Raw genomic sequence first — 24,501 nt, 5'->3', positions numbered from 1 at the left:
AGCATTCAACTGTAGATAACATTCCTACCGGAGCATTTAGTGTCTTATGAGATTCCTTACTGAGAGGACATTTTCAGACTCAAACAAGGGCTTGTAAATTCTGACCTATGCACCACGTAAACACTGCAAATAGATTTCCTATCTTCCCTGGGCCACTGTCCTACTAGATTACAGTTTAGGTTTCATAGGCCCAGGCTGTGGGTTCTGCAATGCTTGCTTCTTTCCTTGCTTCACAGTAGTCAGCTTCTTGGTGGTTCAGCCTCCGGAAAGAAGCTTGAGAGTAAACTTCCTTCTGCCTCAACAGGACTGAAAAAAACACTTAAAATCCTTTCAAAGGTGAAGCATTATCATCCCACAAAAGTCTGGGTCCCAAACATTGTGTGTTACCATAGTACCATCTGTCAGGATTCAGAGGCATTTAATGAGTTAGAGAAATAGATTAAATAAATCAAAGAACTGCCTTCCCAACTACAGTAATTAGTGAAAATTCTATTAGGAACATTTACCATTGAGGAATTTAAGAATTTAAGGCAAATATATGTTGAATAGCCAAAGTCAAGTATGAGCCTATGAGAGCTCTTATAGAAATGTCTTCATTCCGTGGAATAAAGACAACATTAGAGAATACAATAGCACTTTTCACCTGTAAAATTGCTATCCATGTGCCTGGTATGCTTGATTTCATTTGCAATTCAAGCTCAATAGTAGAATGTTGAGGCCTTCTCTCCACAGTTTAAGAAAAAAAAAAGTTGTGAATTTGTTTTGCTTTTTTTGTTACAGATAGTATGAGTACTAAGAAACTATATTTTCTCTGGTTCTTCATGCCAAAAAAACAATTATCTTTCCAATTTAAGAGTCCTCCCTCTCAGTTCCCACTGTATTCACAAAGTGATAGAGCAATTTAGGTGGTTAGGATTGGGAGAGAAAGGAGAAGAAAAGCTATGTGGAAACTTCTTAAATCAGCTGACTGTGGCTGAGATTATATTTCTTTCCCACTCTACAAGGTTATAGAGCCTTACCGCTGTTCATTATGCCAAGACCAGTCTTTCTTGCCCACATTTGGTTCACAATTCTAAGGTTTCAGTAGGCTAACCCTCAGTCTTTATCTCTCCCAAGACTTCATTGATTTTGTTTTTTATTTCTATAAATTTATGGGGTACAAGTTTAATTTTGTTACATAGATATACTGCCTAGGGAGAATCACTGCTTTTAATGTATTTATCACCTAAATAATATATATTATATTCATAAGTACTGTCTTATCCTCCCCAAAGGCTTCATTGCAATGAGCTCCATTTATTCTCTTTTGTTTAGTTTACTTCCTTTTTGTTTCTCCAACCTCTAGAAGTCTAGTCTTTTTTTTTTAAGTTATCCCCAGTAGAGATTAGAGATGACAAGAAGTTCTTCATGTTGTGTAAAAGATGTAAAAATTTTATGTAGAAGGGACTCAAAATTGGATAAGACTGCCCTCTTCAAAACATTTGAAATTTCTGAGTCCTCTTCTAGATGTTAGAACAAGAAAATTGGGGTCAATAAAGTTTTTCTGTTCAAAGTTTGTATTCATGCATTTTTTCCTGAGGAGAGAATGTCTGTAATGCATCACATTTCCAGAAAAATCTATGACCCAGAAAAGGTTAAAGCAGTGCTTGAGCAACCTCACATCATGAGCTATTTGGGTCGGCTTTATGGAAATCATCAAAACCCTGTGCTGGCTTAAATTCTGCAGTATATCAGGCATTTATTTCAGCCCAAGTAACAGCATTAACTGCTGGAGAAAGTACCTGAGAAAACTTATGGTTGGGTAAGGAACACTGAGAGTCAGGACGCATGGCCTATGATAGACATTCTGTTCTTAACTTGATGGATGAAGTTGTAGCAGGACGAGCCACAGACAAGAACCCCTCAGACACTGAATTGTAGAACAAAAGGGTTTTATTCAGCTGGAAGTCTCAGCAGACTCACATCTCCAAAAACCAAGCTCCCCTAGTGGGCAATTCCTGTCCCTTTCAAGGGCTTACAACTCTAAGGCGGTCCATGTGAGAGGATTGTGATTGATTGAGCAAGCAGGGAGTATGTGACTGGGAGCTGCATGCACCTGAACTGGTCATTAGAATGGAACAGAACAGGACAGAGATTTTCACAGTGCTTTTCCATACAACGTCTGTAATCTACAGATAATGTAACCAATTAGGTCAGGGGTTGATCTTTAACTACCAGGCCCCAGGGTGTGGCACAGGGTGGTTTGCCTGTGGATTTCATTTTTGCATTTTAGTTTTCACTTCTTCTTTCTTTGGAGGCAGAAATTGGGCATAAGACAATATGAGGGGTGGTCTCCCCCCTTAAAGTGAGCAAGTAATCTCATCTCCCTGAGCAATAGTATACATGTTTCTAAAGTGAGAGAGTTGGACTAACTGAATGGTTTCACATCTAACCTGGAGACTTGTGGAAAACTCTGGATCACTGGGTTCCATCCACTACCAACTATAAGAGACTCACTGTAGTGAGCACAGTGGATTTTTTTTTTTTAAGAAAGCTACTCAAGTTCTAGGGTACATGTGCACAACATGCAGGTTTGTTACATATGTATACATGAGCCATGTTGGTGTGCTGCACCCATTAACTCATCATTTACAATAGGTATATCTCTTAATGCTATCCCTCCCCTTTCCCCCCTCCCCACAATAGGACCCAGTGTGTGATGTTCCCCTTCCTGTGTCCAAGTGATCTCATTGTTCAGTTCCCATCTATGAGTGAGAACATGTGGTATTTGGTTTTCTGTTCTTGCGATAGTTTGCTGAGAATGATGGTTTCCAGCTGCATCCATGCCCCTACAAAGGACATGAACTCATCCTTTTTTATGGCTGCATAGTATTCCATGGTGTATATGTGCCACATTTTCTTAGTCCAGTCTGTCACTGATGGATATTCGGGTTGATTCCAAGTCTTTGCTATTGTGAATAGTGCCGCAATAAACATACGTGTGCATGTGTCTTTATAGCAGCATGACTTATAATCCTTTGGGTATATCCCCAGTAATGGGATGGCTGGGTCAAATGATATTTCTAGTTCAAGATCCTTGAGGAATCGCCACACTGTTTTCCACGATGGTTGAACTAGTTTACAGTCCCACCAACAGTGTAAAAGTGTTCCTGTTTCTACACATCCTCTCCAGCACCTGTTGTTTCCTGACTTTTTAATGATTGCCATTCTAACTGATGTGAGATGGTATCTCATTGTGGTTTTGATTTGCATTTCTCTAATGACCAGTTATGATGAGCATTTTTTCATGTGTCTGTTGGCTGTATGAATGTCTTCTTTTGCAAAGGATATGTGTCTGTTCATATCCTTTGCCCACTTTTTGATGGGGTTGTTGGTTTATTTCTTATAAATTTGATTGAGTTCTTTATAGGTTCTGGATATTAGCCCTTTGTCAGATGAGTAGATTGCAAAAATTGTCTCCCATTCTGTAGGTTGCCTGTTCACTCTGATGGTAGTTTCTTTTGCTGTGCAGAAGCTCTTTAGTTTAATTAGATCCCATTTGTCAATTTTGGCTTTTGTTGCCATTGCTTTTGGTGTTTTAGACATGAAGTCCTTGCCCATGCCTATGTCCTGAATGGTATTACCTAGGTTTTCTTCTAGGGTTTTTATGGTTTTAGGTCTAACATTTAAGTCTCTAATCCATCTTGAATTAATCTTCATATAAGGAGTAAGGAAAGGATCCAGTTTCAGCTTTCTACTTATGGCTAGCCAATTTACCCAGCACCATTTATTAAATAGGGAATCCTTTCCCCATTTCTTGTTTTTGTCAGGTTTGTCAAAGATCAGATGGCTGTAGATGTGTGGTATTATTTCTGAGGGCTCTGTTTTGTTCCATTGGTCTACATCTCTGTTTTGGTACCAGTACCATGCTGTTTTGGTTACTGTAGCCTTGTAGTATAGTTTGAAGTCAGGTAGCATGATGCCTCCAGCTTTGTTATTTTAGCTTAGGATTGTCTTGGCAATGCGGGCTCTTTTTTGGTTCCATATGAACTTCAAAGCAGTTTTTTCCAATTCTGTGAAGAAAGTCATTCATAGCTTAATGGGACTGGCATTGAATCTATAAATTACCTTGGGCAGTATGGCCATTTTCACAATATTGATTCTTCCTATCCATGAGCATGGTATGCTCTTCCATTTGTTTGTGTCCTCTTTTATTTCACTGAGCAGTGGTTTGTAGTTCTCCTTGAAGAGGTCCTTTACATTCCTTGTAAGTTGGATTCTTAGGTATTTTATTCTCTTTGAAGCCATTGTGAATGGGAGTTCATTCATGATTTGGCTCTCTGTTGGTCTGTTACTAGTGTATAAGAGTGCTTGTGATTTTTGCACATTGATTTTGTATCCTGAGACTTTGCTGAAGTTGCTTATCAGCTTAGGGAGATTTGGGGCTGAGACGATGGGGTTTTCTAAATATACCATCATGTCATCTGCAAACAGGGACAATTTGACTTCTTCTTTTCCTAACTGAATACCCTTGATTTCTTTCTCTTGCCTGATTGCCCTAGCCAGAACTTCCAACACTATGTTGAATAGGAGTGGTGAGAGAGGGCATCCCTGTCTTGTGCCAGTTTTCAAAGGGAATTTTTCCAGTTTTTGCCCATTCAGTATGATATTGGCTGTGGGTTTGTCATAAATAGCTCTTATTATTTTGAGGTACGTTCCATCAATACCGAATTTATTGAGCGTTTTTAGCATGGAGGGCTGTTGAATTTTGTCAAAGGCCTTTTCTGCATCTATTGAGATACTCATGTGGTTTTTGTCTTTGGTTCTGTTTATATGCTGGATTATGTTTATTGATTTGCGTATGTTCAACCAGCCTTGCATCCCAGGGATGAAGCCCACTTGATCATGGTGGATAAGCTTTTCGATATGCTGCTGGATTCAGTTTGCCAGTATTTTATTGAGGATTTTTGCATTGATGTTCATCAGGGATATTGGTCTAAAATTCTCTTTTTTTGTTGTGTCTCTGTCAGGCTTTGGTATCAGGATGATGTTGGCCTCGTAAAATGAGTTAGGGAGGATTCCCTCTTTTTCTATTGATTGGAATAGTTTCAGAAGGAATGGTACCAACTCCTCCTTGTACCTCTGGTAGAATTCGGCTGTGAATCCGTCTCATCCTGAACTTTTTTTGGTTGGTAGGCTATTAATTATTGCCTCAATTTCAGAGCCTGCTATTGGTCTATTCAGGGATTCAGGTGTAAGTTTGAAGACCATGTCACTTTTTCTAAACAATATTTAAATTTGCATTTAATCTTATGTTTAGAAACTATTCTCCACCTTCAGTTTTATCACAAGAAAATGTTTTTAACTGCTATATTCGTTTGAATAAACTTTTGAATAAATAAAAAAAAGAAAGCTACTCAAGATATTCAAGTAAAGAAATCATTTCAGCAGACAGTCTGCGGTCACTTCTAGCTTTAAAATGCTGAGTTTCCAATAAAAAAAATTCCCGTCAGAATCTGGATTGGTATGAAGTGTTAATCGTCTGAATAAATATATCATAGTGCTCTTTCATAGCATAAGTGATTAATACTACATGTAAATGAAATTATTCAGAGAGTCTCTCAGATTGCTGGAAAATTACTGATTATATGCATATATATGTGTGAGTGCGTGTGTGAATGAAGTACACTTGATTATGCCTCACACTTTTTAAAAAATGTTCAGCCCTTATTTTAGATATACAGGGTACATGGGCAGGTTTATTACATGGGGATATTGTACCAAGGTAGTTAGCATAGTACCCAACATGTAGATTTTCAACCCATACCCGCCTCCCCACTCTCTCTGGCAGTTCCCAGTGTTTATTATTCCTATGTTTATGTACATGTGTACTCATTGTTTAGTTCCCATTTGTAAATGAGAACATGTGGTATTTGGTTTTCTGTCCCTGCATTAGCTTACTGAGGATTCTTGCCTCCAGATTCATCCATGTTGCTGTGAAAGACATGATTTCATTCTATTTTATGACTGTATTACTATGGTAATTTATTACTGTGGTGGATATATACCACATTTTCTTTATCCAGTCCACCACTGATGGTCACCTATGCTGATTCTATGTCTTCGCTATAGTGAGTAGTGCAGTAATGAATATATGAGTGAACATTTCTTTTTGATATAGTGATCTATTTTCCTTTGGGTATGCACCCAGTAATGGAATTGCTGGGTCAAATAATAGTTCTTCATTTTTTGCAAAATCTCCAAACTGCTTTCCGCAGTGACTGACCTAATTTACATTCCCAGCAACAGCGTTTCCTTTTCTCCACAGCTTTGCCAGCATCTGTTGTTTTTTGACTTTTTAATAATAGCCGTTCTGACTAGTGTGAAATGGTATCTCATTGTGATTTTGATTTGCATTTCTCTGATGATTAGTGATGATAGCTTTTTTCATATGTTTGTTGGCCACTTGTGTGTCTTCTTTTGAGAGGAATCTGTTCATGTCTTTTTGCCCACTTTTTAATAGAGTTGTTTGGGTTTTGCTTGTAAATTTAAGTTTCTTATAGATTCTGGATAATCAGACCTTTTTCAGATGTGTAGTTGGTAAATATTTTATCCCATTCTGTCGGTTGTCTGTTTTCTCTCTTGATAGTTTCTTTTGTTATGCAGAAGCTCTTTAGTTTAATTAAATAGTACTTGTCATTTTTTGTTTTCACTGCAATTGTTTTTGGGGACTTGGCAAAAATTCCTTTGCCAACACTAATGTCAAGAAGAGTACTTCCTAGGATTTCATCTAAGATATTTATAATTTTAGGTCTTATACTTCTATCTTTCATCCATCTTGAGTTAATTTTTGGATGTGGTGACAGATAGGGGTCTAGTTTCATTCTTATGCATATGGCTATCCATTTATTGAATAGGGAGTCCTTTCCCATTGCTTATTTTTGTCAATCTTGTGGAAGATCAGAGGTTTTAAACATGTGGCTTCATTTCTGAGTCTTCTATTCTGTTCCATTGGTCTGTGTGTCTGTTTTTGTACCAGTACCATGCTGCTTGATCATTATAACCTTATGGTGTAGTTACAAGTCAGGTAGTGTGATGCCTCCAGGTTCATTTTTGTTGTTGTTGTTTAGAATTGATTTTGCTGTTTGGGTTCTTTTTTGGTTTCATATGAATTTTAGAATAGTTTGCTCTAATTTTTTGAAGAATGATATTGGTAGTTCAATAGGAGTAGCATTGAATCTGTAAGTTGCTTTGGCCAGCGTGGTCATTTTCATGACACTGGTTCTTCTAGTCCTTGAGCATGGAATGTTTTTTCGTGTGTGTGTGCGTGTGTGTGTGTGTGTGTGTGTGTGTGTGTGTGTGTGATTTCTGACTTTTGTGATTTTCCTCGTAGAAATCCTGCACCTCTTTGATTAGCTGTTTTTCTAGGTATTTCATTTTCATTGTGGCTATTGTAAATGAGATTGTGTTCTTGATTTAACTCTTAGCCTTGATATTATTGGTGTATAGAAATGCTACTGATTTTTGTATATTGATTTTTGTATCCTAAAACCTTACTAACATTGTTTATCAATTCTCGTAGGCTCTTGGCAGAGTCTTTAGGAATTTCTAGATATACAGTAATATCATCACAAAGAGAGACAGTTTGACCTCTTGTCTTCCTGTTTGGATGCCTTTTATTTCTTTCTCTTTCTTAACTGTTCTGGCTGGGACTTTCAGTACTATGTTGAACAGGAACAGTGAGAGTGGGCATCTTATATGGTTAGGTTTTGTGTCCCCACCCAAATCTTAGCTTGAATTGTAATCCCCAGGTGTTTAGGGGTAGACCTGGTGGGAAGTGATTGGATTATGGGGCAGTTTTCTCCATGCTGCTCTCGTGATAGTGAGTGAATTAGATCTGATGGCTTTGCAAATGGCAGAGAGAATCACACACTTGCTTGTCTCTCATGCCTGCCGCCATGTAAGATGTACCTGCTTCCCCTTCTGCCATGATTGTAGGTTTTCTGAGGCCTCCCCAGCCATGCAGAACTGTGAGTCAATTAAACCCCTTTTCTTTATAAATTACCCAGTCTTAGGTAGTATCTTTATAGCAGTGTGAAAATTGACAAATACAGCATCTTTCTTTTGTTCCAGTTTTCAAGGGGAATGGTTTTAGCTTTTGCTCATTCCATGTGATATTGACTGTGGCTTTATTATTGATGAGTCTTATTATTATTTTTCCTGCTCTACACGGCATTATTCTTCTTATGTTATTTATATTACAAATTACATTTTTACATGATGAACCATTAATATAGCTTGTTTTATTATAACTTTTATTTTAGGTTCAGGGGTACATGTGTAGGTTTGCTATATACATAAACTATGTATCACAGAGTTTTGGTATATAGATTATTTCATCAGCCATGTACTAGCCTAGTACCCAATAGATATTTTTTCTGATCTTTTGCCTACTGTCACTCTTCACCCTCAAGTAGGCCCCAGTGTCTGTTGTTCTCTTCTTCGTTTTCTTGTTTTTAGTGCCACTTATAAGTGAGAACATGCAGTATTTGATTTTCTGTTCCTGTGTTAGTTTGCTTAGGATAATTGCCTCCAGCTCCACCCATGTTGCTGCAAAGGGCAGGATCTCATTCTCTTTTGTGGCTGCATAGTATTCCATAGTGTATATGTACCACATTTACTTTATCCAGTGATATGTGTCCCCACCCAAATCTCGTCTTGTAGCTCCCACAATTCCCATGTGTTGTCGGAGGAACCCAGTGAGAGATGATTGAATCATGGGAGTGGGCCTTTCGTTGCTGTTCTCTTGATGGTAAATGGATCTCATGAGAGCCAATGACTTTAAAAACAGGAGTTTCCCTACACAAGCTCTCTCTTTGCCTGCTGTCATCCATATAAGATGTGACTTGCTCCTCCTTGCCTTCTGCCATGATTGTGAGTCCTCTTAAGCCATGTGGAACTGTAAGTCCAATAAACCTCTTTCTTTTGTATATTGCCCAGTCTTGGGTATATCTTTATCAGCAGCATGAAAACGAACTAATACATTCAGTCTTCTATTTATGACCATTTAGGTTGACTCCATGTCTTTGCTATTGTGAACAGTGCTGCAGTGAACATATGCATGCATGTGTCTTTATGGTAAAATAATGTATATTCCTTTGGCTATATACCTGCTAATGGGATTGCTGGATCAATTGGTAGTTCTGTTTTTAGCTCTTTGAGGAATCACCTCACTTCTTTCCACAATAGTTGAACTAATGTATACTCTTACCAACAGTATATAAGTGTTCCTTTTCCCCCGTAACCTCACTAGCATTTATTTTTCAAATTTAATAATGGCCATTCTGACTGCTGTGAAATACTATCTCATCGTGGATTTGATTTGCACTTCTCTAATGGTTAGTAATGATGAGCATTTTTTCATATGTTTTCTAGTCACTTGTATGTCTTCTTCTGAAAAGTGGCTGTTCCTATCCTTTGCCCACTTTTTTATGGGGTTGTTTGTTTTTGCTTATAAATTTGTGTGAGTTCCTTATAGATTCTGGATATTACACTTTCACTGGATGCACACTTTGCAAATATTTTCTCCCATTCTGTAAGTTGTCTTTTTACTCTTTTGATAGTTTCTTTTGCTATGCAGAAGCTCCATACTTTAATTAGTTCCCACTTGTCAATTATTGCCTTTGTTGCAATTGCTTTTGGCATCTTTTTCATGAAATCTTTGCCAGGTCCTATGTCCAGAGTGGTATTGCCTAGGTTGTCTTCCAGAGTTTTTATAGTTTTGGGTTTCACATTTAAGTCTTTAATTCATCTTGAGTTAACTTTTGTTTATGGTGTAAGGAAGGGGTCCAGTTTTAATCTTCTTCATATGGCTAGCCAGCTATCCCAGCACCATTGACACCACTTATTGAATAGGGAGTCCTTTCTCTGTTGCTGGTTTTTGCTGGCTTTGTTGAAGATCGGATGGTTATAGGTGTGTAGCCTTATTTCTGAGATCTCTATTCTGTTCCATTGGTCTATATGTCTGGTTTTGTACCAGGACTCTGCTATTTTGGTTACTGTAGCCTTGTAATATAGCTTGAAGTCAGGTAACATGATACCTCAGCTTTGTCCTTTTGCTTAGGATTGCCTTTGCTATTCAGGCTCTTTTTCAGTTTTGCACAAATTTTAAAATATTTTTTAAATTGCATGAAGAATGTCATTGGCAGTTTCATAGGAATAGCATCTGTAAATTACTCCTGTGCAGTATGGCCATTTTAATGATATTGATTCTTCCTAATCATGAGCATGGAGTGTTTTTCCATGTGTTTGTGTCATCTATGATTTCCTTGAGCAGTGTTTTATAATTCTCATTGTAGAGATCTTTCACCTCTCTGGTTAGCTGTATTCCTTGGTATTTTACCCTTTTTGTGTCAATTGCAAATGAGATTACACTCTTGATTTGCCTCTTAGATTGGATATTGTTAGTATACAGGAATGCTACTGATTTTGTACCTGAAACTTTGCTGAAATTATTTATCAGATCACAGAGCTTTTGGGCAGGGGTTTTCTAGATATAAAATTATGTCATCTGCACACAGGGATAGTTTGATTTTCTCTCTTATTTGGAAGCCTTTTATTTGTTTATCTTGCCTTATTACCCTGGCCAAGACTTCCAGTACCATGTTGAATAGGAATCGTGATAGAGGGCATCCTTGTCTTGTTCTGGTTTTCAACAGAATGCTTCTAGCTTTTGCCCATTTAGTATTATATTGGCTGTGGATTTGTTATAGATGGCTCTTATTATTTTAAAATATATCCCTTCAATGACTAGTTTATTGAGGGTTTTTTTACATGAAGCAATGTTGAATTTTACCAAACACCTTTTCTGCATCTATTGAGATAATCATGGGTTTTTTACTTTAATTCTCTTTACGTGATGAATCATATTTATTTATTTGTATATGTTGAACCAACTTTGCATCCCAGGGATAAAGCCTACTTGATCATGGTGAATTAGCTTTATGATGTGCTGCTGGTTTCAGTTTGCTAGTATTTTGATGAGGGTTTTTGTCTGTGTTCATCAAGGATATTGACCTGAAGTTTTCTTTTTTTGTCGTGTCTCTGCCAGGTTTTGGTATCAGGATGATGCTGGCCTCATAGAATGAGTCAGGAAGGAGTCTATCCTTCTCAAATTTTTGGAACACTTTCAGTCAGAATGGTATCAGCTCTTCTTTATACATCTGGCATAATTTGGTTGTGAATCTGTCTAGTCCTGCACCTTTTTTTGGTTGGTTGGCTTTTGATTACTGATTCAATTTTGGAACTTTATTGGTCTGTTCAGGGATTTAATTTCCTCCTGGCTCAGTTGTAGGAGGTTGTATGTGTCCAGGAATTTATCAGTTTCTTCTGGATTTTCTAGTTTGTGTGCATAGAGGTGTTTGTAGTAGTCTCTGAGGGTTTTTTGTATTCTTGTAGGGTTAGTGGTAACATTCCCTTTTTTATTTCTAATTGTGTTTATTTGGCTTTTCTCTCTTCTTTCCTTTGTTAGTCTAGCTAATGGTCTGTCTTATTAATTTTTTTAAAAACCAACTATTGGATTCATTAATCTTTTGTATGATTTTTCATGTCTTAATTTCTTTCAGTTTAGCTCTAATTTTGGTTATTTCTTATCTCCTGGTATATTTGGGGTTGGTTTGCTTTTGCTTCTCTAGTTCCTCTAGTTGTGATGTTAGGTTGTTAATCTGAGATCTTTTTAACTTTTTGATGTGGTTGTTTAGTGCTATAAACTTCCTCTTAACACTGCCTTAGCTGTGTCCCAAAAAGTCTGGTATGTTGTGTCTTTGTTCTCATTAGTTTCAAATAACTTTTAGATTTCTGCCTTAGCTTATTTACATAAGACTCATTCAGGAGCAGGTTGTTTAATTTCCATGTAATTGTATGGTTTTGAGAGATTTTCTTAATGATGATTTCTGTTTTTATGCATTGTGGTCCAAGAATGTAGTTGGTATGATTTCAGTTTCTTTGAATTTACTGAGGATTATTTTATGTCTAATTTTGTGATTGATTTTAGAATATGTGCCACGTGGCAATGAGAAGAATGTATATTCTGTTGTTTTGTATATTTGGGTGGAGAGTTTTGTAGACACTTAACAAGTCCATTTATTCAAGTGTTGAATTCAGGTCTTGAATATCTTTGTTAATTTTCTGCCTGAACAATCTGTCTAATACTCTCAGTGGGATATTGAAGTCTCCCACTATTATTATGTGGGAATCAAAGTCTCTGTGTAGGTCTCTAAGAACTTTCTTTATGAATTAGGTGCTCCTCTCTTGAAGGTATATATATATATATATTTAGGATAGTTAGGCCTTCTTGTTGAATTAGACTCTTTATTTAATGTCCTACTCTATCTTTTTTGGTCTTTATTGGTTTAAAGTCTGTTTTGTCTGAAATTATGATAGCAACCACTGCCTTTTTCTGTTTTCCATTTGTTTGGTAGATTTTTCTTTATCCCTTTATTTTGAGCCTGTGATTGTCATTGCATGTGAGATGGATCTCTTGAAGATGGTATACCAGGGGGTATTGCTTCTTTCTCCACGTTGACACTCTGTTACTTTTAAATGGAACATTTAGCCCATCTGCATTCCAAGTTAATATTTATATGTGTGGATTTCATCCTCTTATGTTGTTAGCTGGCTATTATATAGATTTGTTTGTATGGTTGCTTTATAGTGTCTGTGTACTTAAGCGTGTTTTTGTAGTGGCTGGTATGTTTGTTTGTTGTTTGTTTTTCTTTCCATGTTTAGTGCTCCTTTCAGGACCTCTTGTAAGGCAGGCCTGGTGGTCATGAATTCCCTCAGCGTTTACTTATCTGAAAAGGATCTTATTTCTCCTCCACTTATGAAGCTTAGTTTGACTGGATATAAAATCCTGGGTTGAAAATTTATTTTCTTTAAGAATGCTGAGGTACTGGTACAAAAACAGACATATAGGTCAATGGAACAGAATTGAGAGTCCAGAAATAAGGCCACATACCTACAACCATCTGATCTTCAACAAAGCTGACAAAAACCAGCAATGGGGAAAGAACTCCTTATTCAATAAATAGTTCTGGGATAACTGGCTAGCCATATGCAAAAGATTGAAACTGGACCCCTTTCTTTCACCATATATAAAAGCCAACTCAAGATGGATTAAAGACTTATATGTAAAACCCACAACTATAAAAACCCTGAAAGGCAATTCAGGCAAATACCATTCTGGACATAGGACCTGGCAAAGATTTCATGACAAAGATGCTGAAAGCAATTGCAACAAAAGCAAAAATTAACTAGTGGGATCTAATTATTAAAGTAAAGAGCTTCTGCACAACAAAAGACACTATCAACAAACAGCCTACAGAGTGGTAGAAAATTTGTGCAAACATGCATCTGAAAAAGGTCTAATATTCAGCATCCATAAAGAACTTAAACAAATTTACAAGCAAAAAAAAAAAAAAAAAAACAACTCCACTAAAAAGTGGGTAAAGGCCATGAACAGACACTTTTCAAAAAAAGACATACAAGTGGCGAACAGTCATATGGAAAAAAACTCAATATCACTGATCATTAGAGAAATGCAAATCAAAACCATGAGATACCATCTCACATCAGTTAGATATCTATTATTAAAAAGTCAGAAAATAACAGATGCTGGAAAGATTGCAGAGAAAAAGGAAGAATGCACTGTTGGTGGAAATGTAAATTAGTTCAACTGTTGTGAAAAGCAGTGTGCAGATTCCTCAAAGAGCTAAAAGCACAACTACCATTCAACTCAGCAATCACATTACTGGGTATATACCCAAATGAATATACATTGTTCTACCATAGAGACACATGCACACATATATTCATTGCAGCACTATTCACAATAGCAAAGATACGGAATCAGTCTACAAGCCCATCGATGATAGACTGGATAAAATAAAATATGAGATGTATTATATATATGTATGTGTATATATATACACATATATATTGTGTGTATATATGTGTATATGTGTGTATATATGTGTATATAGTGTGTATATATGTATATATATATGTATATATGTGTATATATGTGTATATACACACACATACATACACACACACACACCATGGAATACTACACCGCCATAAAAGAGAATGAGATCCTGTTCTCTAAATGAACATGGATGGAGCTGGCGGCCATTATCCTAAGCAAACTAATGCAGGAGCAGAAAACCAAATGCCACATTTTCTCACTTGTAAGTGGGAACTAGATGATGAAAACACATGGACACCAAGAGGGGAGCAACAGACACTGGGACCTACCAGAGGGTGAAGGGTTGGAGGAGGGAGAGGATCAGAAAATATGAGTAACAGGTACTAGGCTTAGTACATGGGCGATGAAATAATCTGTACATCAAACCCCAGTGACACAAATTTACCTATATAATAAATGTGCACATGTACCCCTGAACTTAAGATAAACTTTTTTTAAAAAAAGAGAATGTTGATACAGGCCCCCAATTTCTTCTGGTTTGTCGAGTTTCTACTGAAAACTCTGTTGTTAGCCTCATGGGGTTCCCATTGTAGCTGACCTATCCCTTCTCTCTAACTGCCTTTAACATCTTTTCTTACATTTTGACCTTGGAAAATCTGATGACTATTTTTCTTGGGGATGTCTTCCTTTGTAGTATCTCACAGGAGTTCTCTGCATTTTCTGAATTTGAATGTTGGCCTGTCTAGTGAGGATGGGAAGGTTTGCCTGGATGATATTCTGAGATATGTTTTCCAAGTTGCTTGCTTTCTCCCTAGCTCTTTCAGGAACCCAGTGATTCATAGATTTTGGTCTCTTTACGAAACCTCATATTTCTCAGAGGTTTTGTTCATTCTTTTTTATTCTTTTTTATGTATTTTCTGTCTTACTGAGTTATTTCAGAGAGCCAGTTTTCGAACTCTGAGATTCTTTCCTCAGCTTGGTTTATTCTGCCGTTAATACTTGAGGTTGCATTGTAAAATTCTTGTAGTGTGTTTTTCAGCTCTTTGCTTCTGTTTTATAATGGCTATTTCATCCATCAGTTCGTGAATCATTTTATGGTACTCATTAGATTCTTTGTATTGGGTGCTGACTTTCTCCTCAATCTCGATGGTGTATGTTCCCATCCATATTCTGAATTCTATCTCTGGCATTTCAGCTATTTCAACCCAGTTTGGAACCCTTGCTGGGGAACTAGCATGGTTGTTTGGAGGAAAGAGGCCACTCTGGCTTTTTGAGCTCCCAGAGTTCTTACGCTGGTTCTTTCTCATCTGTGTGGGCTGGTGTTCCTCTAACTGTGGTGTAATTTGGGTATAATCAGTAGGTTTCATTTCTGGATGTTTTCAGAGGGCCGAGGCTTTGTGCAGGGACTTTATTTTTAGCTGAGTTCTTGTCTTTGGTTTCACAGAGGAGCCTATTACCAAAAGTATTTTTGGTGTTGAAGTTTGTGCTGTGATCCAGTACGTGGTGCTTAAGTGAAATGGCCAGTAGGTAGGCACTTGCTTGGCCATGTGGCTCCTCTGTATTTCCTCATGATTGAAGCTGTGCTCCCTCTCAGCACTCTGACAGTGTGAGCTCCTCTCCCACTTGAGTGCTGGCTGCAGATCTCAGTTTGACTCTCCTGGGCTGCACACTGCAACTCTGGGGTGAGCTCAGGCTTTATGTGGCCTCCTCAGCTTGGAGGCAGCAAGGCCAGGGACCTTAGCAGTGGCTGTGACAGAGGGCCTTTCTCTTGTCTCTGGGGGCTCCACTCCAGAGAAATGCAGAGTTGCTACCAATCAGTATAATCAGCCAAGGTTGGGGTGGCTGCACTGGGGGCCCAAGCCGGGGGCGCCCTACCTGATAACAAGCAGGGAGAGTGGGTAAGTCATAGGGTAGACAGACTGGCCTCTTCTCCTGAGGGCAACTGCAGCTTCCTAGAAGTGTGGTTAAAGCACTCAGGATCTTTGTGCCTTTCCCAGTCCGAGGGCAGCAAGAGCAGTACCACTCTGCAAGAGCAGTGGCCATGGGAGTGGGCCTTCAGTTGTCTCTGGGACCTCTGTCTCAGAGAAACACAGAGCCCCTGCCATTGGAAATGTTCAGTCAGGGGATGAGACAAATGCACTGCTGGCCTGAGCTGGCGGCCCTGCTTGGTGAAGAATGGAGGTTGGAGAGCTTATAGGGAGAAGAGACTGAGCTTCTCCCTGTATGGTGGCTGTGGTGTACTCAGAGCACATGTGAAGCCCTCAGACTGTTTCTTCCCTATACCAAGGGCAGCAGGAGCAGAACCACTGCTGTGGCAACAAGAGGGGCTGTTGATTGCCTCTGGGAGCCTTCACCAGGGAACCTCAGAGCCAGCACCAGTGGGTGTGCTCTGCTGTGATGAGGAGGCTGATCTGTGGTCCGGAGCCAGAGGCCCTGCCTCATGAAGAGTGGGGGGCCTGGGCTCACAGGGAAGAGGGTCTGGATTCCTCGCCTTATAGTGTGTAGTGTGCTGAAGGTGCCAGCATAGTGACTAGGCCCTTTGTTCCTTCCCCACCTCCAGAGCGGTTAGGGCGTTACCACTGCAGCTGCAATAGCAGAGGGATTGTGGGTTTTCTCTGGGGAGTTCCTGCTCTGAGAACTGCAGAGCCACCTCCAACTGACAGCTTCAGGTGGGGACAGGGTAGTTGTGTTGGAGTCCCAGGTCACAAGGGCCGCCCCGTAAGGAGAAACAGGATCGGAGACCTGTGTGGAAAAAGGTCTGGCTGCTTTTTCCACAGGGCAGCTGCATTGTGCTGGGGATCTGCACCAGTCCCTTGTCACCACGCACCCTCTGGAAGCCTGAAGGCAACAGGGGCGAGGGCTGCAAGACAGCAAAAATGGCGGCTTGCCTCTGTGGGCGCACCGTCCCAGGAAAACACGGAGCTGCTACCTGCCCAAGAGATGGCTCTCACTATTTTCGGGTATATTCCTCTGACGACTAATCTGGGTTATTATCATGAAGGCAAGTTGATTTTATTTGCATCTGTTGAGATGATCATTCGGGTTTTGCTTTTAATTCTGTTTATGCAGTGAATCACATTTATTGAATTGTGATGTCAAAACAGCCTTGAGTCCCAGGAATAAAGCCTTCTTGATCATGCTGTATGAACTTTTTGATGTGCTGCTGGATTCAGTTTGCTGACATTTTGTTGAGGATTTTTATGTCTATATTCATCAGGGGTATTGGCCTGAAGTTTTTCTATTTTCATTATGTCTATGCCAGATTTTGGTACTAGGCTTATTCTGCTTGACTCTTGACCATCAGTACATTTGGTGAAAGATGAGATAAGGTTACCTTGGGTAATCAAAGATATCAAATGGTAGGAGGAAGAAAAATATATTGCATGCCGAGCACTTAAAAATAGTATTGCATTTGACCTTAATAAGAGCCAATCTGGTGTTCATTTCTCTGCTTAGTCAGTTATTACTTTGCAGCCATCACCAAATCACTTAACTCTAATTTGGTCCTTTTATTTCCTCTTCTGCAGAATAGAGACTAAAAATACCTATATTGTAGGATCACAGTGGGAATTAATGTGCATAATGTCTGGGAAACACATTAATTATCACAAAATAATGTGATAAGGGCTCTTATCACATGATGTATAAATAACTGATAGGAAATAGGATAATAATAACTGTAATGTTGGTCATAAGCTCTTACTACTCAAAATGTGTCTCCAGGGCCAGCAGCACCAGTATTACCTGGGAGCTAACTAGAAATTAGGAATTTCAGGCCCCACCTCACACCTCCCATGTCAGAATCTGCATTTTAAGGAGATCCCTAAGTAATTCATGTGCACATAATATGTTTGAAAAGCACTAGTATAGAAAAATGACTCTGGGATTCAGCAACTTGGCAGAACTCATCTAGTGGTAAACCAGACAGCTGGAAGCTGCTAAGGCCAGCATCTTTCTCTTATATCTCTAAGGGTATCTGTGATTGGAGGTGTTCAGGCTTCCTGAATCCCATTGTGATGTTCTTCTGTAATATAAGCTATAAATGAAAGGCTTTTTACAAACATGTTTTCATGTCTACCACAGTAGCAAGAACACCATAATTTTGTTTTATTTTTCACATTTTTAACTATTCAGCTGTTTTATTTGTCACCATTTAGTTAGGGAATTATCACAAAACTTATGTCTAAAATGCATCTGATTAATGCATATTTAGGCAGCTAAGCAGATGTAGAATTGGTTGACTGCTATCATAAAATTAAACACTGATGAAACATATATTTGCACAGCAATAATGATCCTGGCATTTGTATAAATATAACAGATCTATTTCCCTAATCATCTAGGGAAAAAAATGAGGGGAGGGTGACAGAATTACCAAATATGTCTGGCTTTTTAGGCAGATCATTTTCAAGTACAAATTTTTTTCATGTGAATAAAATCATGTTAATTAATAGCATCTATTACCACATTAAAATGAAATAATATATTTGAGCAAAAACAGTGTAGATAATATCAGAAGCATGTTTCCAGGTCATGTTATAATTTCCAGAGCTTCTTTGTACATCGTGGAAGGCGCATGTTTTTAATATACTCCTCTATAGTGCCATAGTTTGATTTTATACAAAATGTGTCCTGAGATTCAAGCCTAAGTGAGTAAGATATACATATTTTTCCCCACATTTTAGCATCTCTGAAATTTAAATCTGTCTTACAATTGATGGTACATCAACACTGTTTGGCAGCAGTTTTTCTTCTTTTTTTGTAATCAATGGAATATTTGATTCAATTAGGGGATTAGGATTCCCAGTAAACTGAAACCTAGTCCACAGGGATTACCACAGTGAGATAGTGGAAAACAAGTGGAACAGGATAGATAGCTCATGCCTATGAGCGTTCAGGCAAAGAGAGGCCAATAAATAGAAGTAATGAAATTAAGTAAGAAACGATTTCATAGATTTCTATTTCCACAGAGATGGAAAGAAAAATCAAGGAAGATAAGCAAATTTAGCAAAATAGCAAGAAAGAAAAATAGGGAGCTATAGAAAAAAACAGGAAAGAGAACAAAGCATCAAGGTGGAAAATACAGCCAATAAGCCCACTATTGTGGTCATTATTTCCTAGGTGTGGCATCCTGTGGTAGACATTCAACTTGGTGCTCCTTTTCTCATTACACACACCTGATCAGTAGTGGTCCTAGAGGGTAGGATGAGGCAGTTGTTTTTGGCACATTGTAGAAGGTGTTTTCTCTTATCTAGCCTGCACAGGTAGCTCCACACCCCTTCCTGTGCTCCTGCCCTCCTGCAAACTCTGTACATACTTCTCTTTCCTCTGCCTGCTGCGTTTCACCCAGCCCCAAACCACCAGAAGACGTACAATGATTAACACTTCTGTTTGTTCTTTCAGGTGATATCAAGACTATCAAACAAATCTACAGTCTCACAGGTATGGCTTTTGTTAAAGAGCAAAATATTTATCTAAAATCTGGAGGATTACCAATAAATCTTTCTCTTCAGAATTTCATGTATTTATTTTTTACTTTCCCTACTTGACTTCCCAATGAGAGATGTGGCAACTGACTTGCTTGAGTTTGAGTGTAGAGGAGAATTGAAACTCATATTTCTATGGAAGCATTTTATAGTTATCATTATAAAGCAGTTTGTTACCAAAACATGCCAAATGTAAAGTCCTAAGGTGTTGATCTTAAAAGTACTTTCATTGCATTTAAAATTGGTAGTCAAACTTTTTCTTGTAAATGTCAATAATGCTAAAAATATGGTTGAGAGATATTCTGGAACCCCGTTTTACGATTCAATGAACTTTTAAAACAGTTTCAACTTTTAAGAACTCTCTAATTTCAAGAAAAGTTTCCTGAAAAAACTGATTTGTTAAGATTATTAGCTAGACTTTTTATTACCAATAATCCTGTGACACAGAGGCACGCAAATAGATCAAATTACATAATGCATTATGAAGACATTAAGAATTTACTGAAGATGATGGTGGAGAAGGGTCAAATAGGGTTAATTTTTTTTTTTTAATTATACTAAGTTCTGGGTTACATGTGCAGAACATGCAGTTTTGTTACATAGGTATACATGTGCCCTGGTGGTTTGCTGCACCCATCGACCCATCACCTACATTAGGTATTTCTCCTAATGTCATCCCTCCCTTAGCCCCCCACCCCCGAAAGCCAACTGTGTGTGATGTTCCCCTCCCTGTGTCCATGTGCTCTCATTGTTCAACTCCTACTTATGAGTGAGACCATGTGGTGTTTGTTTTTCTGATCTTGTGATAGCTTGCTGAGAATGATAGTTTCCAGCTTCATCCTTGTCCCTGCAAAGTCATCCTTATTTATGGCTGCATAGTATTCCATGGTATATATGTGCCACATTATCTTAATCCAATCTATCATTGATGAGCATTTGGATTGGTTCCAAGTCTTTGCTCTTGTGGATAGTGCCACAATAAACATATGTGTGCATGTGTCTTTATCATAGAATGAGTCTCCCTCTGTTGTACAGGCTAGATTGCAGTGGCGTGATCTCGGCTCACTGCAACCTCTGCCTCCTGGGTTCAAGTGATTTCCCTGCCTCCACCTCCCAAGTAGCTGGGATTACAGGCATGCACCACCACACACCACAAATTTTTTTTTCTTTTTTTTTTTTTTTTTTGGTATTTTTTAGTAGAAACGGGTTTCAACGTGTTGGCCAACTTGGTTTTGAACTGCTGACCTCAAGTGATCTGCCTGCCTCAACCTCCCAAAGTGCTAGGATTACAGGCCCACTTTTAATATTACATTGGGAAACTTCTTAGAAGCTCTTAAAGCATTTCAGTGCTCTCATTCAAGTTTCTCCTGGCACTAGTTGTCTTTTCTCTCTCATTTCTACAAAATCCTCCTCAGCAACAAGCAAAAAGGCCTTTATGTTCCATAAATGTCTTTATGTCTTAACTCTTCTCATCAGACAGCTTTTCCTTTCTACTGCACTGCTTTCACCCCAGACCTTTCTATATTCCCTTTCTTATGAAAAAAAAGAGACATTTTTGTATTTTTTAATTTGAATTCCTCTGCCTTTCATAGAACTCTGAAAATGAAGATCTGTCCCAAGACTACAACATCCTACACTTTAAACAACAACAAAATCCTCCTGTATAATTTAGGCTGAAGTTAATTTGTAATGTTAAAACCACCAGAATAACAGGTGTTGTTTCCCTCTCGTAGACAAGTCCAGAAATGGAAAATATAAAAGCTCCCATGTGTCAATAAGGTGCCAGGATGTATTATTTATTATTTTTGCATCATCATTCTCAAAATATGGTTTCCTTCTCCAAGATCTCCTCATTCTCCACGGGGGCTGCTGAACATACATTCACTTAATCCAGAGTACAAACAAAAGAAATGTGCAAGAGTAAGATAGAGGTTACAGTGTTTCTATGAGCCTTTCTAAAAATTTCTTAAAACCTGTTCACTTATATGCTACCATCTCATAACTTAGTCTCATGGCCAAACCAAGTGGCAAGGGAACCTGAGAAAGGTAATCTTTGTGGAGGGTGCATTGCTGAGAGTTCTGTTATCTAAGAAAGAAGGGAGGATATTGCATAAAAGGAAGCAACCAGAACTCTTTGTAGCACTTGCCACAGTATAAATGTTTTCATTTTCTTTATGATCATCAGCATCGTGTAGGCAAGCATTTATTAAACTCACTGCACATTGCTAAGTGCTTGATTTTCATTATCTAATATCTAGTGTTTTCCTCACACCATTCCTAATTTACACATGAAGAAACCAATAATTTAATAATTATATTGTTTGACCGAGGTTACAGCTAGTAAGTCACAGGACTTTTTTTTTTTTTAGGACTGTGTAACTGAAAGTTCATGCATTTCAACCACTAGACTTTGTTCTGTTTCCCCTTTAGTCAGGACAGGTTTGATGGAATCTAGTCATTTGTAACTTTGAAGTGGCTGTCCCAGCAAAGTATCATGAGCCAAATTCTACATTTGTGTAACTATGAGTAGAAAAACCCTAGTGCCTTCATGAAAGCATTTTCCAGGAAGAAAATGAAAAGATACATCAGTTGAGAAGGAAGAGTTCTGTGGTTGAACTTTATGGCAGTGTATAACAGGTGAATCCAGCTACATGCAGAAAGCAGCTGTTTTTATATAGATGGCCTGAAGAAAGTAACTGATACTCCTGCACGGAGGCTAATGTGAGGCTGAATATTTAATAATATAATAAACTTAGGTCCTGCCTGCAATGATGGCAGGTGGGATAATTGATTATTGGTATAAGTAATGTCTGCTGCCCTGATTGTGAGTCAGTATCTAAGCAGCTTGTCCAAGACACCAAGTCTCCATGACAAAATGGAGGTATGAAATTTCCACAGACTTGTAGAAGTACAAATACTTGACAGGTTATTAGTCAGAGAATTCAATTAGAGCCAATAGAGGCTTCTTGAAACAAAGGAATGATTAACTTGCCAATACAAATGTAAACAGAATTCTAATTAGAGAATGCGCTCATTGTTTCTCATTTCTTAGATTAAGTTTGCCCTGTTGTGTCTTTAGCTGGGTAAACTAATTTTTCTATCCAACAATGCTAGTGTACAAATGTTCCCCTGTAATTCCATGTAGGCCCAATTTTTGTTAAAAACACAGAGTTTTAAATGCTGTGAAAAACAAACAAGAGTAACATCATGACTATCCCAGCAAAACAAACAAACAAAAAGTATGGCCTCATCATTAATTAAAATAACCATACGTATTTGGAAAGATGAGTCTAAGAATGCCATTTCTTCAAGAAATTTTGAGCTAATGAGATTAAAGTACAAGAACTTCATGAGTAAACTATACATTTCACTCAGCATCGATGGCCTACACTGAACGGGCTATTGCCTACAAGTCACTGCAATGTTAGATCTGTTATTATACCTGTAATATATACAGCAAAATCCCTATACACCAAAAGAACAACTATTCCTTTAAGTCAATAACCATGGCAGCCCAGAGTTTGAATAGTAATCTTAGAGATTTTCAGTTCTTTGCCTTATTTTTATTATAAATTATTGATGATCGGGTATAAGGGAATCAATTTTCAAAAAAGACGGAGGCACAGAAAAGTGAGCAGAGAAGCCATGTCTGGGGCAAAGCAAAATGCACACACTATTACAGTGCCTCTGTTGAGGGCCACTAGTTAGCCTTTGCTGTGCTTACTGCCCTGGCCCTTCCATCATCACCTCAACTGTCTTTTCCCACACTCTTTCTTTCCTCTTCTTAGTCTACAAAGTTGAATGATCCCAGTCAAGAGTCCAGTAGGGTTTTGGCAAGACTATTTTTCCTTCCTTTTCCGAGGCTCTTCAAAGGAAGCAGACCAGGTGGTTTGCTTCTTTTCTTGCTAGTGACTGGAAAGAACAAGGAGAGCAGGAAGCAGAGTAGCTGAGAATACTTCTGATCTTCTTCCATTCATGTGATCCAAAATAGGAAAGCTTTTTTTTATTCTCAAGAATAATGGAATTTTGCTGGTTAATCTCCATGTAAAGTTCCAATAAAGATCCTGTAATTTTAAATAACAAGGCCTAAGACCCTCCATTAAAATGGAAAATGTCTTTATTTCTAAGAGTATGCCATCATCTACTATTACAAATGACAGGCTGAATTAAAATCTAGTTGCAAACCTGGTATAATGCACCTTTCACGTGGCTCCCCATGAAGACAGTTTAAAAGACCAAGAGGAGGGTTAAAATCAGGGGCTAAAATCAAGAAAGCATAGAGGGTAAACCTGGAGAAGAGCAGAAGTGGGAAGACCTTTAGCACCTGATAAAATAATAACAAAATCTGCAAAGACTTCAGTTTTTAATGAAAAGTAAGTCTCTAAGAGATTTGACTTTGTTCAAATGAGAACTCCAGCATTAATGAGATACCTTTTCTGCGATCTTTGTAGTCTGTACTAATTCATATTATCCACTAATTTAGTCAGAGCCCAAGGGAAACGGCAGCATCAACAAGCGACTCCCATCCATTGTGGAAGATGAGGAAGAGGAGGAGGAGGGGGAGGAAGAGGAGACAGCCTCTCTCTCTCCCATCTGCACAAGGGGATCTTCTTCACGCAACAAGAAGGTTGGAAGCAGTAAAACCTACCTGGGCTTAAGCTTAAAGCAACTGGCCTCGGGAACGGTGCCCTTTCACTCACCTATCAGAGTCTCCAGGTCAAATTCCCCCAAAACCAAGCAGGAAATTGACCCCCCCAACCATAATAAAAGGAAAGAGAAGAACTTGAAATTGCAACTTTCAACTTTGAATAATGCTGGACCCCCAGACCTCAGTCCAAGGTAAGAGTTCATATCATATTACTTTCTCACATGATTGTGGCTGCCTTTTACACAGAGTACTACCTGCCTTCAGCCTTCTGAGCCTTTCTACTCCACAGATTCCTATCCTGGAATCCTCAGCTTTTCTGAGTTTTGTGGGCAGTTTTTGAGTATATGTGCAAGTGTGTGTGCATGCAGGATGGGCAAAATAGCTTTAGTCATGTTCTCAAAATA

The 24,501-nt window shown here is 38.4% G+C and overlaps 1 protein-coding gene across 1 annotated transcript in view; it reads left to right on the top strand.

Moving 5' to 3' along the window:
- Positions 1 to 24,501, top strand: part of KCNH8 (potassium voltage-gated channel subfamily H member 8) — a 400,761-nt gene that overhangs the window by 355,430 nt on the left and 20,830 nt on the right. Inside the window, exons 12-13 of the mRNA XM_010354979.2 lie at positions 19,367 to 19,405; positions 23,933 to 24,288. Of these exons, the coding sequence (XP_010353281.2) occupies positions 19,367 to 19,405; positions 23,933 to 24,288 (395 nt within the window). The remainder of the gene's footprint in view (positions 1 to 19,366; positions 19,406 to 23,932; positions 24,289 to 24,501) is intronic.

Source organism: Rhinopithecus roxellana, chromosome 1, assembly GCF_007565055.1.
Source record: "Rhinopithecus roxellana isolate Shanxi Qingling chromosome 1, ASM756505v1, whole genome shotgun sequence".
Lineage (NCBI taxonomy): Eukaryota > Metazoa > Chordata > Mammalia > Primates > Cercopithecidae > Rhinopithecus > Rhinopithecus roxellana.
The sequence above is the reverse complement of the archived record's forward strand: the minus strand, read 5'-3'. Positions and strand labels throughout refer to the sequence as shown.